At 40.2% G+C, this 16,606-nt stretch overlaps 2 protein-coding genes across 4 annotated transcripts in view; one reads left to right on the forward strand and one right to left on the reverse strand.

Moving 5' to 3' along the window:
• The first annotated feature begins 56 nt into the window (after nucleotides 1-56).
• TMEM50A (transmembrane protein 50A) lies at nucleotides 57-7,832 on the forward strand. Of its 3 annotated transcripts, none has more exons than XM_077838104.1 (7): nucleotides 57-335; nucleotides 1,653-1,756; nucleotides 2,579-2,691; nucleotides 3,433-3,500; nucleotides 4,501-4,593; nucleotides 6,520-6,580; nucleotides 7,414-7,832. In XM_077838104.1, the coding sequence occupies exons 2-7, from the start codon at nucleotides 1,664-1,666 to the stop codon at nucleotides 7,457-7,459; spliced, it is 474 nt and encodes a 157-aa protein (XP_077694230.1). In that variant the 5' UTR covers nucleotides 57-335; nucleotides 1,653-1,663; the 3' UTR covers nucleotides 7,460-7,832. The 3 variants fall into 3 exon arrangements, with proteins under 3 accessions (XP_077694230.1, XP_077694228.1, XP_077694229.1); XM_077838102.1 differs by having other exon boundaries at nucleotides 60-335; nucleotides 1,645-1,756; XM_077838103.1 differs by lacking the exon at nucleotides 57-335 and adding an exon at nucleotides 744-1,123 and having other exon boundaries at nucleotides 1,645-1,756.
• Nucleotides 7,413-16,606, reverse strand: part of LOC144277357 (RH-like protein) — a 23,375-nt gene continuing 14,181 nt past the window's right edge. The window contains exons 8-10 of the mRNA XM_077838098.1: nucleotides 15,796-15,875; nucleotides 13,882-13,955; nucleotides 7,413-13,318 (exon numbers count right to left, since the gene is read on the reverse strand). Of these exons, the coding sequence (XP_077694224.1) occupies nucleotides 13,292-13,318; nucleotides 13,882-13,955; nucleotides 15,796-15,875 (181 nt within the window). The 3' untranslated portion in view covers nucleotides 7,413-13,291. The remainder of the gene's footprint in view (nucleotides 13,319-13,881; nucleotides 13,956-15,795; nucleotides 15,876-16,606) is intronic.

Raw genomic sequence — 16,606 nt, forward strand, 5'->3', positions numbered from 1 at the left:
CATGCGCAAGAAACATCTTCCCTTCTCGTTGCTAGTTTTTACAGCGCATGCGCTGGGTGGAGGACGGTGCAGCATATGTAGTTCCCATTCCTCCTCCCACTGAGTTTGTGATGGTCCCACGCCTGAGAAGGGCTGGCGGGTGCGCATGCGCGATGTGGTAGACGGCGATCCGTGACGTCTTTCTAGGCTCTCCTCCATCCGGGTCCCTAGGCCTCAGGTTGTTTGTTCGCTGCGTTGAGGGGGGCGGCGGCGGGTCTCCGCCGAGGGAGGAAAGAGCGCGCGCGCTGCCCGCCGCTAAGCCAACGGCTGCACCTTCTTCCTGCCCACGCGCTGGGGTAAGTGGGGCCCGCGGGCAGCCCCATAGACACCCTTGACCCCGGGGCTGGGCTGTGGGCCATGGCTGGGCGGGCAGCCAGGGTGCTGATTGGGGGGGTGCCCACAGGCTGCTTCCTCTCCACTGGCTGCCCAGGCAGCCTGGGCTGTTGGCCATTGACCGCTTGGGGGGAGAAGCCACTGGCCATTGTTAGCAGCCATTGGCTGCCCCAGGGGCCACGCTGCTGCCCATTGGCTCCCTGGGGGGTTGTGTGTCACTGGCCTTCTCATCCTATTGGCTACCAGAGGGGCGTTGGCCATTGGTCATCCCCGTGCAGCTAATGGTTGGCACACCAAGGTGGGGGGGGGCATGTTATGTCCCCAGGCCCTGGCCTAGTGTACTGTCGTCCATTGGCTGCATCAGGAGCTAGGCTGAGGGACCCCGGGTCTGCCTGGGGCAGCTGTCTGACACTGGCATGATTCTCTACATTAACTTGGGGAGGCGGGGGAGGATTGCCATTGTGGCTCAGAGCTTTGTGGCCATGTGGGCCGAGGCCCTGCCATCTCTCCCCAGCTGTGCAGGGCAAGGAGAGGAGAGCCAGCAGGCCCTACCACAGCTGCAGAAGGATGGTGAGAGCACTGTCTACGCACAGTCCCGCCGCAGTTCCTAAAGCGACGGGCATCCACAGGATGCAGAAAGCTCCATGCTGCAGCCCATGCTTGGGAGGCATGTGTTTCCTGGGCAGTGAACAAAGGAAGGTGAAGCCCACTCATCACTCGGAAAAACATCACTTGTCGCTGATAATCTAAAGTAATTGCTGATGATCTTCCCATCCAGCATCTAAGAATGTGTGGCAAGCCATGCCTCGCTATCTGGGTGTGTCAGATCCCCTGTCTTCTATCAGTGCATGTTTGTATTAATAGATGATCTTCTGTCAATGGATAAGGACCAGGGATCCATGCTGTCAGCTGTCTCTGATACTGTTGATTGTTAGGTTTTGTTAACCTGACTGCAAACCCTTGAGGGAGTAGACTGGTCTGCCTGATAGTGGTTTCATTCTTATCCCTCAGAAAGACCCTAGAGAGCAATTTTGGGCAATTGCTCTTTTGCCCTGAAGAGTTGCATTTTGTCTCCTGCCATTTTGTTCAGCTGTGCATAGGTCCATTGCCGTAGTTAGTGAGAAGACAGTTTTTGACATGCTGATGATTTCTAGCTTTTTTAACAATCTTCATAATCTTTATAGCAACTCCATGTCACCTTGCACTTGTTTCATAGAAGTATGAGAAGATGCTCTTTGTGGGGGGAAAAATAAAAATTGCTTCATCTTCTAGTTTTTCAGAGAGCTGAAAAATGTCTGGATTTCTTGAGACCATGAGATGCTCAGAGTGTGTTGACTGGGGAGAAAAGCGCAATACAATTGCATCAGTTGCTGCTGGTGTGCTGGTGTGTATAACTAACCATTTTTATATTTTATATGTGCTATTGGCCTGTATGCAACAAGTCAGTACTGCACTGAAAATCACTGCTTAGGACACAAAAGGAACAACCTGTTAGGGCACATTGTGAATTTATTACACACTGGCAGCTCATATTGGATATTGTGTGGTTGTCTTCAAAGTAAGTTATCCTGAAGAGGATTCGTTTATTTAAGAAAATGGTCTGCAGGACCAAATAATGTTACAGTCCTGTGAGGATCAATGCTAAAATTCAGTTTGGTCTAATCTACATATGTAAGACCATTTTATATCACCATCAGACAGTATAAAACACAATTTTTCGGTAGTTCTCGGTACTGTAGAAAGCCCTACTGTAGAAAGCTGATCAGTTAGCACATTTATACCATATCACAATTTGCCTGGTCTTCAGTCACTACTGTGTCACACTTCATCCTTTATTCTACCCCATGCAAGGAACTTCTGGTGCACCACAAAGCTAGTTTACAGCAGGGCTTTATTTAAGTGAATTACAATGACGTTCTTTAAAAGTATAGACTAGCTGATATATCAGACTACTCCACGTTTTTAAGAGGTTGTTGTAAAATGATCTTTCTATTGAAATTGTAAGCATGTGCTACTTCAGTTTTTTTCAGTTTCTTCCAATTTAGTGCTGCATGTATAATAAGACGATCCCCACTGACTTCAATGAAAACTAAATTGGCCCCATATCGTTTTCATATAGGGTACTAATGTTAATTTTTGCTACACAACATTGTAATGATGTTGCACTTAATCATGTCTGTATTTTAAGTTGTTGTATTTTAAATAGTTTTTTACAGGCTGGTGGATTATCATAGATGCAGCTGTTAAATATCCTCAGATGGAAGACTTCAATCATTCATACCATGCTTGTGGAGTTATAGCCACTATTGCATTCCTAATGTAGGTGTGATTTCTTTACCAGTAGAACCAACATACTTTATAGAACTTAGAATCCTAGAATATCAGGGTTGGAAGGGACCTCAAGAGGTCATCTAGTCCAACCCCCTGCTCAAAGCAGGACCAATCCCCAATTTTTTCCCCAGATCCCTAAATAGCACCCTCAGGGATTGAACTCACAACCCTGGGTTTAGCAGGCCAATGCTCAAACCACTGAGCTATCTCTCCCGCCCCAAAAGGAAAGTTAATTTTTTTTTTTTAAGTTGCCACAGTCCTATTTTATAGTCATAGGCCTATGTTCAGCAGTTAAATGAACATTATTTCTGCTGTGTTGAAGGGTGAGAGGTTGTTACGGACTACAGTGGGGTATTTTATAGCCATTTCAAGAGAGTTAGGTCACAAATCAGCATTGAGAACTACACAGATATAAATTTACACATAGGAAGACCCCTATACTCACATGGGACCCTGTTGACCTCTTTTTAAATTGTATGGCTGTTTTTAATTGTGTAGATTTAATTATTCGTCATATTTTGAAAAATGCTTTAATTTTTTTTTTTTTTCAAATTTGAGCTGCTAAATTAACTATCCCTCCTTTTCAGAGCAACAGTTGGAGAAAATATTTATAGAGTAATAAGATGTCACCATTTTTGTACATGAAAATAGAAGAAATTACTCGGAAGTGTGAATTTCCTGTATAGTTTCACCTGTATTTGTCAATTGGATTCTGTTTTATTCATGCAGGATCAATGCAGTGTCCAATGGACAAGTCCGTGGTGACAGTTACAGTGAAGGCTGTCTTGGGCAAACAGGTAAAAATGTTATAAATGGTATTATAAATAGAGCTATAGCTGTATAGTCTGTCCTACAGTACAATGCATTGATGTAGTTTAATTTATAATGTGAATATAAAAGTGACATTTGTACGTTTCTTGTTTTGCTGCTGCTAAGCATTTTTACCAGGTGTAAACTTCAGTGAACTTATTTTTTCAGATGTGTGAGAACAACTAGCCTTTTTACACGATCCTGTTAAATCAGACCTCTTGGTTTCCACAACTGATTTTGCCTGTCACTCACATAATTGTATCTTTACCACACAATTTGCAAGAATGGTAATAGTGTTTGGTTTCATTCTTCTGCCAGCTGATACAATCCAATAATCATTTATAACCAAACAGTAATTATTTTGGCTCTTGTGTACAAGTTAATAATTGGCTGTTCTCTTTTCCAAATGGTCACTGTCTAACTCTGACTCCTGCCACCTAGGACTTTAGTGCAAGTTTACGTGGCATCCAAATTGAAATACTCTCGATGCCATAAATAGCTCTTCTAACATTCTGTATATACATTGTGAGTGAATTTCACCCATTGTAGAGGATAAGCACAAGGCCCTGACACCACTGACCAAATATTTCCTGTGGAAGGGAGCGCAGCACAGCACTCATATGGCCTCAGTGTGATTCCACTGCTAGTCTGCAGGGAGAGTATCATTACATCGCCAATCCTGGGTAACTAGGACCTCTCTGTCACAAAGCCTGTTCGGTCAGGTTGTACACTGGTGGAAGTATCTTGCTATTAGAGTTTAGTTTAGAGATGAGATTTTTATGGGTAATGTTAATAGCTCTTTGAAATGTCATTGGTAATAATTTATGCTATCTCATGCATGAGAGCAGATAAAATTGTTGCCTGCAATCTCTCCTTTAATATGGATTTAAGATGTATATTGTACACAATACTGGTCCCAGTCTTGAAAGATGTGGTATATTGTATGCAGATTGAAAGTGACATAATATATATGTGTGTATTTTTAAGGTGCCCGCATCTGGCTGTTCATTGGTTTTATGATGGCTTTTGGATCTCTGATTGCTTCCATGTGGATCCTCTTTGGAGGCTATGTTGTTAAAGGTAAGATACAATACAGATCTTATCATCATCCTGTTTTGATGGTTTACTGTAATAATGTTTTAAATGGATATTGAATGAATGAGTGAGTGACTTCTTTCTGGATCAGCTCTAAGAAGGTCTATTTTTAAAATATTTTTGGTGCCCTAATCAGACTAATTGGAACAGGCCCCATCCCATACTATCTGTACTTTATCCTCTTTCTGGCTTCTCTTTTCCTGTCCTCCTCCTTATCATCCATTTTTCTTTCAGTATTTATCCTGTTCTGTTTTTTCTCTTTTCTAAATTCCTTTTTCCTCCAGCAACTCTATTTCTCTTCCTTTTTCGCTCAGCTTTTTCCCAGTGGTAATATTTTAGGAGATAACCTTTTCAGAGTCAGTTCCAATTTTTTTTTTAAAGTGTATGTTACTGTTAATCTGTCTTCTGTGTTATTAAGCCTTCAGTTGGCATCATTAAGGACTGAGGGTATGTCTACAAAGGAAGTTATACTGTTGTATCATGCTGGTATAACTCCCTGTGTGGACTCTCTTATTTTGGAGTAAGACTTGCTTTTTCCAGTATAGCTTAAACCACTTCCAGAGTGACATAAATGAAACTAGAAAAAGGCACTCTTATACCAGAATAGGTGTGTCCACACATGAAGTTATATCGGTATAACTATGGTCGTTCTAAATTTACACTTTACTTGATATAACGTCTCATGTAGAGAAGCCTGGAGAAACTTGAGGGAACTGGAAAATGATACTATTTGGGTCTTATATGGAAAAAGATCATTATATAAAATATAAACAAAACCATGAGCCAGTTTCAGGCAGGAATAGCAGAGGTGAGGGTAATTCCAAACTTCAGCATCACAGCAGTTATAGAGTAACAACAGGTGAGTGATATTCTGTTAAAAGTGAACCTTTACATTCTCTTCTCTGGTATTAGTCACCCATCTGCTCCATGAATCATTTAGGCTGGGATTTCTGAAGGAGCCCAGGGGAGTTAGCTAATCAACCTCCTTAAGCATGTTTGAAAACTCAGCCTTAAGCTATAAGACTATACCTAACTCTTTTGGTTCTGTTGTGTATTTCTGTATATTGTACTGACTTATTCCTCTAAGGTACTTGAGGCAGGGACAGTGTTATTTGTTCAGCACAGTGCCATTTTTGTATGCCACTGTATACATTTAAGGTGTTATATAGTCAGTTGATGATAGTCCCATGGGGTCATTCCATTTGTGATACATGTTTTGGTCTAGAAAGTGAGGTACATCTGAGCTGGTAAACTAAACGTTTTTTCTGAACAGAAGGCTATTGTATATCTTGTGTGAAGTTTCCAGTGGGTTGGACCTTATGCTTTCTCTTCTGTTGCATGCAACTGACAGATGGTGGGTGGAGGTTCATCATGTTAGCAAAGATAGAAAGGGATATACTGAGATAAACTTCCATCTAATGTCATGAGATAATAGCAAACCTGCCTAAATGAAACTGCAATGACAACAATGCCCTAAAGACCACACTGTGCACAGTTGGGTTGGATATGGAATCCTGTTCATCTTACTGCTATTAAAGTTATGCAATATTTTCTACACCGTTTTTTTCAACTATTTTGCCAGGTATTTGCAATGTTAACTGCAGCATTATAATTTTGCAGTCCTTATTAATTTTCCCCCAAGTAGATTTCTTTTCCTGTTGGTTTGCATCATCTAGTGTGTATTAGTGTTCAGTTCTGATTAGTGCTTTCCTATCAAACTCCACTAGTTCTTTAAAGTTATTTGACAAAACCTAATCCAAGTCTCTCCAAACATGCTTTTCCTGCACTGAACTGATACTCTTTGTGAACATGATACTGGAGTTGAGTGTTTCTGAAATATCAGAGAGAAACAGGATTTTGTTGAGAAAATAGAGTTCTGAAAATGTAATGGAAATTCTTTTCCTTTGTCAGAAAAACCACTAGTGTACCCAGGAATAGCTGTTTTTTTCCAGAATGCATTTATCTTTTTTGGGTAAGCCTGTTTTCCTTTGTTTATCCTTCTAAACGAGTGGTTTTCAAACTGTGGTACGTGAGAACAATCCTGTAATGGTGGACAACACATTCTATTTAGCAACCTAATCGATTTATAATCTTTCAATTAAAACTGCAGCTACATTGGTATACATTTCCGTTCTGTTGTGTGAATCTGAGGTTTTCAAACTGGGGCGCACAGGAACGTTTGGGAGGTGAGCGCTGATGCCATCCCCATGCAGTGGGAGTGGAGGTGGTACTCCCTTTCTGAGCCTGCTGCCACTCTCCCCCCTGAAAGTTTCTCTGCACCCCGCAGTTTGAAAATCTAGAAGCTGTTGCTAAATGGAGGGCAGAAATCGGGGGCGGGGAGGAGAGAGTGACGTGACCCCATATGCACCCCATCCCTCACGTGCCGCCTATCTCACATGGAGGTATTCAGTAAACTACATTATTTGGAAAGGGGCATGCAGCCTAAAAAGTTTGAAAACCACTGCTCTAAACTAAATTTAGTTAGTTTTAATGGCTGACATTGAACATTAGATATAAAATTAATCTATTCATGATTCCCTGTTACTATTATTTCTAAGACAACCTCCACCCTCAAATCTTTTAATGATACACATTTGGACAGACCTCCAGTGAAGTCAGGGATCTGCCCATATGGATCTGCTTGGAGGATCAGAATCAAAATTTACTGACTATAAAAGTCTTTTATCTGAAATTTTATCTCCCAAAACCGGGAAATCTGAGCCTGCTTCCTTTGAAGTTGATGGCCCTTGTATTCTTTGCAATAAGCTTATGTGTTTGTTCCTGTTTTGTTTTATTTTTAAACAGAGGGCTGGTCTTTAAATTTGGCCGAACTGAAGACTTGTGGCAGTGAATGTGTCTGCAGAAGTGAGTCAAGCTCTATGATTTTTTTACTGCACACACCTGTGTTTTGGGGGTTTTTTTGTAATAATTTTGTAAATTCTAGCTCTTGAATTATTTCTGAGGATAAAAACTAAAATCATGAGGCAATAAAATTTCCATTTTCTTTTCTGTTTAAAATAACTTTGTCTTCTTAGATGTGGATTTTGTGTTCTGTTGTATTTGACTGAAATGTAAAACTCATAGGGAAAGCGTAACAATGGAAGACACTCTTGTGGTATGTTTGTTACAAATAAATAATATAGAGGAATAATGAGTGTATTTAACCAAGTGTTCTGCACTGTATCTGAGGTCTAAAACTGCAATTAAAAGTACTCTTAAACAATTTTAATACTTATTTATTACAATATGGTATACCTGTATCTGATACTGAACAATATAAACATATCCTGGATTTCAGAACCTGTGTGGCACTTTTTCACAATGTATATTACACTGCCTCGTTGTTTTTATATGAAAATACTGGACTAGTCGTACTGAGACTGTTCAAAAATTTACAATAAAAATAGTTATTGCTGTTAAGAGTTCATAGAGATGCACATTATTCTAGCAGCAGTACCTTCTGTGCTGTTATAGTTAATATTGATACTTGGTTTTTAAGTCCTCGTGTTAAACAGGAGCTGGACCAATAAGTGCAGGGGCGGGGTGGGGGTCAAGGTCATTTCTGAAAAATCAGAATGTCTTTGGGATAGGGAAAGAAGAGAGTGAGTGACTCCATATCCAGGTGGTTAGGACAGGCACCTCGGACTGGAGAGACCTAAGTTTAAGTCCCTGTTCCTATGACTATTTATTTATAAAAAGTGTAACAGTTCCAACAGGAGAGACTTGCCCTAGGATATCGCTATCCAGGGGCTTGGCCAGGGCATTCTCCTTACAGGTGGGAGAGACTAGTTCAAATCCCTGCTCCACCTAAGGGGGAAATGAACCTGCATCTCCGACATTACAGGTTAGTATCCTAATACTTGGGCAAGTTATAAGGGAGGCAGCTATCACCTCCTCAAATTTTCTTTTGGCCAAAACTATTTATTTGGCAAACTTGTGCCAAATTCACAAATAGTTTGAGGGCTACAAACTGCATTTTTTGGCAAATAAACTATTTGTCTGAAATTTTACGTAGCGCTATTAAATGATGCATAACTAGTCCATAAGATGCAATTTACAATGTAAGGAAGTAGAGTAAAATGCCTAATAGTACTCTCAAACACAATAGCTCTTCAAACAGCCCAAGCACATCCTTCAGGGGGAGGTTTGTCAAGCAGCAGGGAACCCATTATCTGACCCAATTCTTGCTTTATGGTCCCCTTAGGTTGTGGAGGTGTTTCTGAATCCTTCTGGTGCCCTCATATGTTTTTTAAGGCTCCACCATCCCTGTCTATCCTCAGCTACTTTGGGGGTTTTTTTTTCTGTTAAGTAGCATAAATTCTCCCTTTAAATATTGTTTGATCAAAGGATTCTAGTGGCTGGTCCTATGACATGTTCCTCCAGCTGGCCAGGGGCAAGCCTGCAGTGGCAAATGCTGTGGCTTGATTTTTACCACCTCTATCAGATACTTCCATCTTTCTTTCTATATAATTCTGGGATAACAGGTTGTTGAACGTTGTGATGAATCTCAGCATTTGTTATAAATTCATTCTATTTAATACCTAGTATTTCCTGAGTCAAAGGCATTTAGACATCTGCCTATAGCTCTGGTGGTTTTCTAGCTTTCACATATATATGTGAAGTTGAAAATAACATTTCAGTTGAATATTCACATTGTTGGATCTTTAATCATAGTTTTTGATGACCAAATCTTGTTTAAATTGGTAAACGTACATGCTGCCTTGCCAGTTTGAGTCTTCGTTCCTTCTGGATATATGCATGATACTGCCAAGGTATGTGAACTGACTCACCTCTTGTATTCCTTTGCCTTCTAATGTAATGCCTGAGTTTGGAGTTTTTTTACAGCTCAACTGACAATATCATCAGCAAAATTGATTTCTTCTAGTGTACTGCTATAGACAGGCATCATGTGGTATAATACTTTTTCCTCATAATTACAATGCCAAACAGAGGGGAGAGAATGCATTCTTGTTTAACATGAGTGTTTGTTAAACCATTCACTCAAGTCTGCATTTACTTCAACTGGCCAGACCGTACCTTGACATAAAGCCTTGATTTTATTTTTTGTTGGCATACCATTACACTTTGACCCTGGAACATTGTAATCAGGATGGAGGCAGTGAAACGCTTTGAGCCATTAGTATTCATGTATTCTTAATCCACTATCCATAAACCAAACAGAATCAATGCCCCAAGGAATAACTGAAAAATATTGATCTAGTGTAGTATGAGATTGAAGAGGAGGGAGGCTGGAAGAAATAGGCAACACTAACAGGCTTTCAAGGAAAGAAACTGCCATGTTTTTCTGTATGGTGCAAAAGGAAGCCTTAACAGTTCTCCATCCACTAACAAAATTGTGCTCAGTTAAGTTACTCCATGTAGGGCATATTGAGTAAGAGTGTATATAGTTCTCTCCCCTAACTCTACTGTACAAAGACTGTTAATTTGTCACTAAGCTAACTTCTCATGGCAGTTCCTCAATACCTTCTATGGCTCCTAATATCTATTAGAAGCACTGATAGAATTAAATGCCCTGTCTGTAGAGGACAAAGTCTGTTAACTTTAATTCCCTCAGATAAAAAACACCTATAAAGGGATTTAGTTTATAATCCAAATGTAATCGAGAATAAAGATTATCATTGAAATGGTGAACTAAGGTATTTATCTTGTAAGAAAATAACTGCTCAATCTTATACTCTAAGGGCTCTTTAAAAGCTTTGATTATTGAACAATTAAAGACAACAGGCCAAGCTTTAAAGTTCACGTAGCTGTAGTAAGGATGAATTTGGCCACTCTGTATTTTCCACAGTTCCTAAATCCTACTCTTCAGTTGCTGAGCTCTATTTTCTCTCCTGTCCACGAGAAGCATATACATATGGGGGAACTAGCTGAGCCCTCTGCATAAATCAGGACAGGGCAGTCTGAATTAATTTTGGCTTGAATGTGCCTTTAGCTGGGGTTGTGCAAAATCCTTTGAGGGCTAGGCTGCAAACTTTGCCTATTTCCCCCCACTTACTGCTGTGGCCCCTGTGCTACCTTTTGCAGTACAGAACTAGCTTAAGTGATTCCTCCCAGGACTTACTGCATAGCAGAAGCCACTTAAGAAATGGCTCCTCTTCCTTTCAAGCGTCCCCTGCAGATTCCCTGGGAAGGAGCTGGAGAATTCTGCCTCCAACTGATGAACCATTTCTGTGGTCCTGGGACAGTCAATACAAACTGGAGGAGCAGTACTGACTGGGGCATAGCTGTAAGTAGAATGCAGCCCATAGCTCTCTGGCTATGCTTTCTCTACTCCTGGAACAGTGGACCACATGTAGAACTTTTATTCCATAACTACTCATGGCTCAAGTGATAATGCATGTGGATATACAAGCAGCCCTTTTCCCTTCAGTGTTTAAGGTTAGGACTACTGATTGAGCAAAAGACATCTGAAAAATCTGGGTTAGTGTAAGGTGTGAAGTAACATTTTAAAAAGTGTCCCTTTAAAAAAAAATTAATACTAACTGCACCAGGTGCAACAAACTGCTGGAAAATTAAAAACAGATTGCACTTAAACTGGACTCTTGCAATGCTGTTAGTAGGAGGGAAATAAGTAGAAGTATAACTGAGATGAGGCAACTATAGTGGTTATGATCTATACATACTCTATGTTGTTCTCATACTAAGCTTCCTGGACTCAAGTAATTGCATAGACTCAGCTACTATCTGTTTTGATGGGAGTTCTGTGAACATTTGATGGAATAAGGAGAGCCCTGCAAATCTACATGCAGAGATGTGGTTGTATTGTTTACCGTCTTTGCAGATTGCAGCTCAGATGCAGATCCAAATTTTTGTAGGCGTGCCGGGCTCTAGAAATAAGCAGGTCAGTGATCATCTCGTGACTCAAACATAGAACAATAGCATTTCCTCTACCAGAAACTTTCATTACTGCCAATGAAGTTATGAGAAGTTAGCCACTAAATAACACTCCATTTCCCTTTAGAGCTAATGGATCAAGGACAGTATAGGTTTCTTGTATCAAAGAATATCATCTGTTATGGCAGATTATTGCCAGTTTGCTTTATTTTCAAGCAAGTGTACTGATTAAAGACAACCAATACTTGCAATTTCTTAATGTAGGCAATTGAAAAGCTGGGAGCGAGACAAACAGTCTGAAATGAAGGAGAAACTCTGACCCAGATGCTCAAAAGGTATCTAGTTGCGTAACTCATTGAAATCCAGGGTGGGCACATGCCTAAACACCTTTTGAGGATCTGGAACTCCATGATTAAGGCCTCAATCCTACAAGGAGCTCCATGTGGGTATAGGAATCTTCTCTCTGAGTCCATTACAGCATTAGGGCTAACTATATACTAAGACCCTGATCCTGAGTTCCATGCAGGCAGGCCCTTGTGGTGACCTTTTGAAGTCTATGCAGAATTGGGGCTTTAAATGCCATCAGATGGCAATACTGATAAGCATTACTTTTAAACTATTGTATATACAACATTTTCAGACCAATTGATTTTTTCATATTGACTGTGTCCCTTTAAAATACAAAATAAAGTTTGTTCATTAATATTCACTCCCACAGCACCAGGTTTTTTACATTGTTTCTTTAAACACTTGTTTAAAGGTAAAACACTATTTAAATATTAAGATTTAAATAACATTAAACCAGGATAAAGCCATTTAGAAACTGGTTTATAATTAATTAACCCTGTGACCAATACTGTCTGTGTTACACATTATGGGCCCTATGCTTCAAGCCCCTTAGTCACATAATTAGCCCCATTCAGGTCAATAGGATTACTTGTGTGAGGACCACTAACATGAGCAAGAGGCACTTCAGTCAATTCAGTACAGTAAAGAGTGCTGTTCAGATATCCAGTGTGGACCTGACCCTTTGAAGAGCTGAATACTCATAACTCCCAGGTACTCCCCACTTCTCAGGATTGAGAACTCTGGGTCAGCTACTGCAACCCTTGCACAAGTAATGCCATTGACTTCAGGGGGACTGCTCACATGAGTAAGAGTTGCAGGCTCAAGCCTTTTATTTTCAATTCCACTTCACGCTTTAGTTTCTTACCCTTTGAACTTTCAGAGCAGCTGGCCTAAACCAAAACAGTTACAGATTTCCTTTAACTAATCAACTAATTTAGGGTCTGATCCTACAAGGTGCTGAGCACACTGGCCCCAATCCAGCAAAGCACTCAAGCATCTCCTTAACAGGAATCTCAGTGGGATTACTTGTGCTTAAAAATACGCACAGGCTGAAGTGTTTTGCTGGATCAGAACCAGCATGCTCAGCACCTAGAATCAAGCCCTTAATGATCATGATTATTTTTTGACTTTCAAAAAAGGAGTTTCAAATATCTTCCTTCATTAAAATCTGAAAGCATCTTAAAAGGATAAGCTATCAAAGCTGGATGGATCTATTGTATGTAATTCACAAAAGAAGATGTTGAAGGCAAGACTTTATCAAGGCAGAAAAGCTGAATGAACTATTATCTGTGACTTTGCATACTGTATCATTTAATAAGAATTGAAAGCAGCCTATTGCAATGATGTTTCTACATTCTGAAATTCAGGAGTCATATTTAACCTTTTCTTCTCCCTCCCAATTAATTTTCTGTAGCAGAGGATAGGAAATGTTTTCCTCATCTTGGTCTAATCTTCTGTAATTTGGGTCCGGTCCCTCTGTTCAAAATCCATAAGCCAAATGGGGAAACTGTGAATGCAGAAATATTTCTGTAACATAACATCTTACTCAAAAAAAGATCAAAAGCTATATAAAACAATGTTAAAATATATTCTAGCCATCTGTCTTTAGGATCCAGATTCAGGAAAGCATTTTTATTCCAGACAGCATTTAAGCACATGCTTAAAGTTGGTCATATGTTTAGGTGCTGTCCTGAATAGGGATTCATTTAAGCATATGCTTAAGAGCTTTTCTTATTTAATGCCAAACGCATATAGGAGCTGACTCTGCTCTCACTGAACTCTGTGGGAGTTCTGCACATAAGCAAAGGTTAGGATTTTCAAAGCCACCTAGGCTATTTGGACACCCAGTTTCCTTTGGAACTTCAAAATTCTATCCAAAGTCGGTATATATTTATACTGTCCAGTCTCAAAATGGTTAATCTGTTTATACCAGGACATTCGAGAACTATCATGAAATATGGTTAGTCTTTGTATTATTTTAGCACCTAGAAATCCATTCCAAGATCAGGGCTTCATGGTGGCATAGGCCACACACACACACACCCCACCCCCCTTTAAATTGAAACTTACCTCCCAATAAGCTTGGTCATCAAAGTACTTTGATGCAGGCAGTGTCTTCCATAGTTTGAAAGTTAAAATGAAACCTGTGTTTAAAAATGAGATGTGGATGGAAGGAGCCGTTTGTAAATATTATATTTATTAGCCACATACCACAATATAATGCAGAGCTAAATATGAAATCAGAATCACAGCCATGCCCCCCACAAATCTTTCCTGTGTGGAAATCTTTCTGCAGGGGTGAATGTCAGATAAAAATAATACCACTTGTCTTATTTTTAAACGTTTTTGAACCCCTTTATGGTGCTAATTACTAGACTCTAAAATATATTGGCAAAATAGAATGATCTGGATTGTCCTCCAGCCCTGCTGCTGTCTCTAATATGTATAATGGGCCTAACCAAAACCTTGGGTTGAAAACCAACCCACAAACTTTGGAGATACTCAGGTCTGGATTTGAATATGGGGTTCATGTGCATCTCTATACATGACATACCTGGTTTAGAATAATTTGATACACAATTCCAAACAATCTAGAAAAGATTTCCTAATCCTGTAAAAATTATTGTAAAACGTTCCCCGAATATTTTTCGCTCTTTAGCACATGGAGGTGAGGCAATGTTCCTCACAAGCAATATATTTGATTCTAAATCCATCATGCAGCATTGTGGTTCAGCCAGCAGATGCTTTAGAATTGACACAATTTAGGGAGAAAACCATGTTTCCAGAAAAGCCAGCTATTATTTTCTCTCTGGACTTCCAGGATTACCTGGACCCTTCCCCAGCCTTCAGTCATCTTCAAACAGTGAACGCATGAGATCCAAAGCAAAGCATGTAAAGAGCATGTAAAAATGTCTTAGGTCCCGATCCTGCATGCTGATTAGTCTGGGCCAACCCTATAAATGCTGAGCTCCTTTGAATTTCAGGCGGCCTCCATGTGGGCAAAAGATTCTGCCTGCAGGAGTGAGGCCTTAATTATTAAAAATTAACACTTATGTTTTAAAGCCAAGAGAACGGCCTGCCAGATTTTCCGGATAAACTAAATGATCATTAACTTTTCATATGAAAAAGCTACCCAGACACATTAAGCAAACAGGCTTATGAGCACTGTTAACTTGAAATTTCAGATGTAAACACCCAGCTCATTAAATGATTGGATCAACACAGAATGTTTGTTTATTTTTGCTGTTTATTTTTTTCCATATCTTTCAGTCAGATGAAGTAGATACTTAAAAGTCTGCTTGATGAGCCCAACCTCTTAATTACATTTGAGCAAGCACAGGGGTTACATATTCATTATAAGCTGTAACATTCATTTTAGAGAACGGTATTGCAGTTTTTTTCACTGAACTGAAGCAGGAGCAAATAGCGGTATAAAATATTGCAACTGCCATAATCCCACCAGAGAGAGAGAGAATCTAAGATCTAGAACCAGATGACTAGATCCTCAACTGGTGTAAAATCTACCATTGCCTTCAGGGGAGCTATGCTGATTTACAGCAGCTGAGGATCTTACCCAGTGAGTGGAAAACAGTCTCAATATATTTTTACTGTCACTAAAAAGATGTCCATCCTGTCCTTTCTCCTATGGGAAACCTAGAGGCTGCTGGTGAAGCATCAGTTAAAAATAACTTTGTCAAGCATAGGAATGATGGTATTGTTTTGGCCCTGCTGAACATACCCTTTTCTCCAGTTCTGCAACTGAAAGAAGCCTCATCACTCAGTATTACCTACAGCTTTTCCAACAGTAGCAAGTCATCTACCTACAGGTATATTTTTAGTGCATGAATCACCAGAGTATCTAGGTGCCAAGAGATGCAATAAGCCAGTGAACACTGACGTGACAGCTGATGTAATATAATCGCATACCACCTACTCTTAAAAAGATCAGAACGAAGCTATTGCAAAGAGCTTTCCCATACTGACCTGTAATGAAACCTGTTCCCAAACCTATAGCAGTGGTCAACATGAAAGAGCCAACTTCAATCAAGGCTAGATAACCCAGTCTGAAAATGAAAAATGCATACATTAGAGTGCAGAATTTGACCCATGTACAGCTCCAATCCTATAATCTGATCTACCCACACAGCGTCCTAAAGAAGTCAGTGGACTCTGAAGGAATAAAGGTCTGTCTGACTGGATCAGTTGTGGATCAGATATAAAAGAGCTACTGGGACATTTAGTCCTTCCCTCACTCCCCCTGCTAGTGCAAAATGGTCCATCAAGTACATTCTCCAGGACCCTGTCCTGTCTAGTTTTACCCCGAATTGGCACACTCTCCTCTGATGTGGGTCTACTACGCTGCAGTCAGAGCCTGATCCTGAGAGGTGTTGAGCACCCACATATATGTATTACCTATTTAAAAAATAGTTTGCCTGTTACTGCCAGTTTTTATATGTAAGATTCCCTGACACACGCAGTGTCAATCAAAAGTCACCATTTGGAAGGATCCACATCACCTGAACCCTCAGACCTCTTCAATGGCTTCCTGTCTTTATCATCAATTCAAAGCTGCTCACGGCTCACCTTCAGATCCCAGTTCAGTCTCACTCCCACTTAATCTCTGCTCTCATTTCCGCCATCTCACATGGCTGCTCCCACAATGCTGTCTACGTCACCCCCCTAGCAATCCAGCACTAAAAATTAATTTTTGAGGGCCTGATCCAAAGCCCACTGAAGTCAATGAGAGCCTTTCCATTGACTTTAAAGAAAGGGCTTTAGATCTGATTCTTGATTG

This window comes from Eretmochelys imbricata, chromosome 19 (genome assembly GCF_965152235.1).
Source record: "Eretmochelys imbricata isolate rEreImb1 chromosome 19, rEreImb1.hap1, whole genome shotgun sequence".
NCBI classification, from domain to species: domain Eukaryota; kingdom Metazoa; phylum Chordata; order Testudines; family Cheloniidae; genus Eretmochelys; species Eretmochelys imbricata.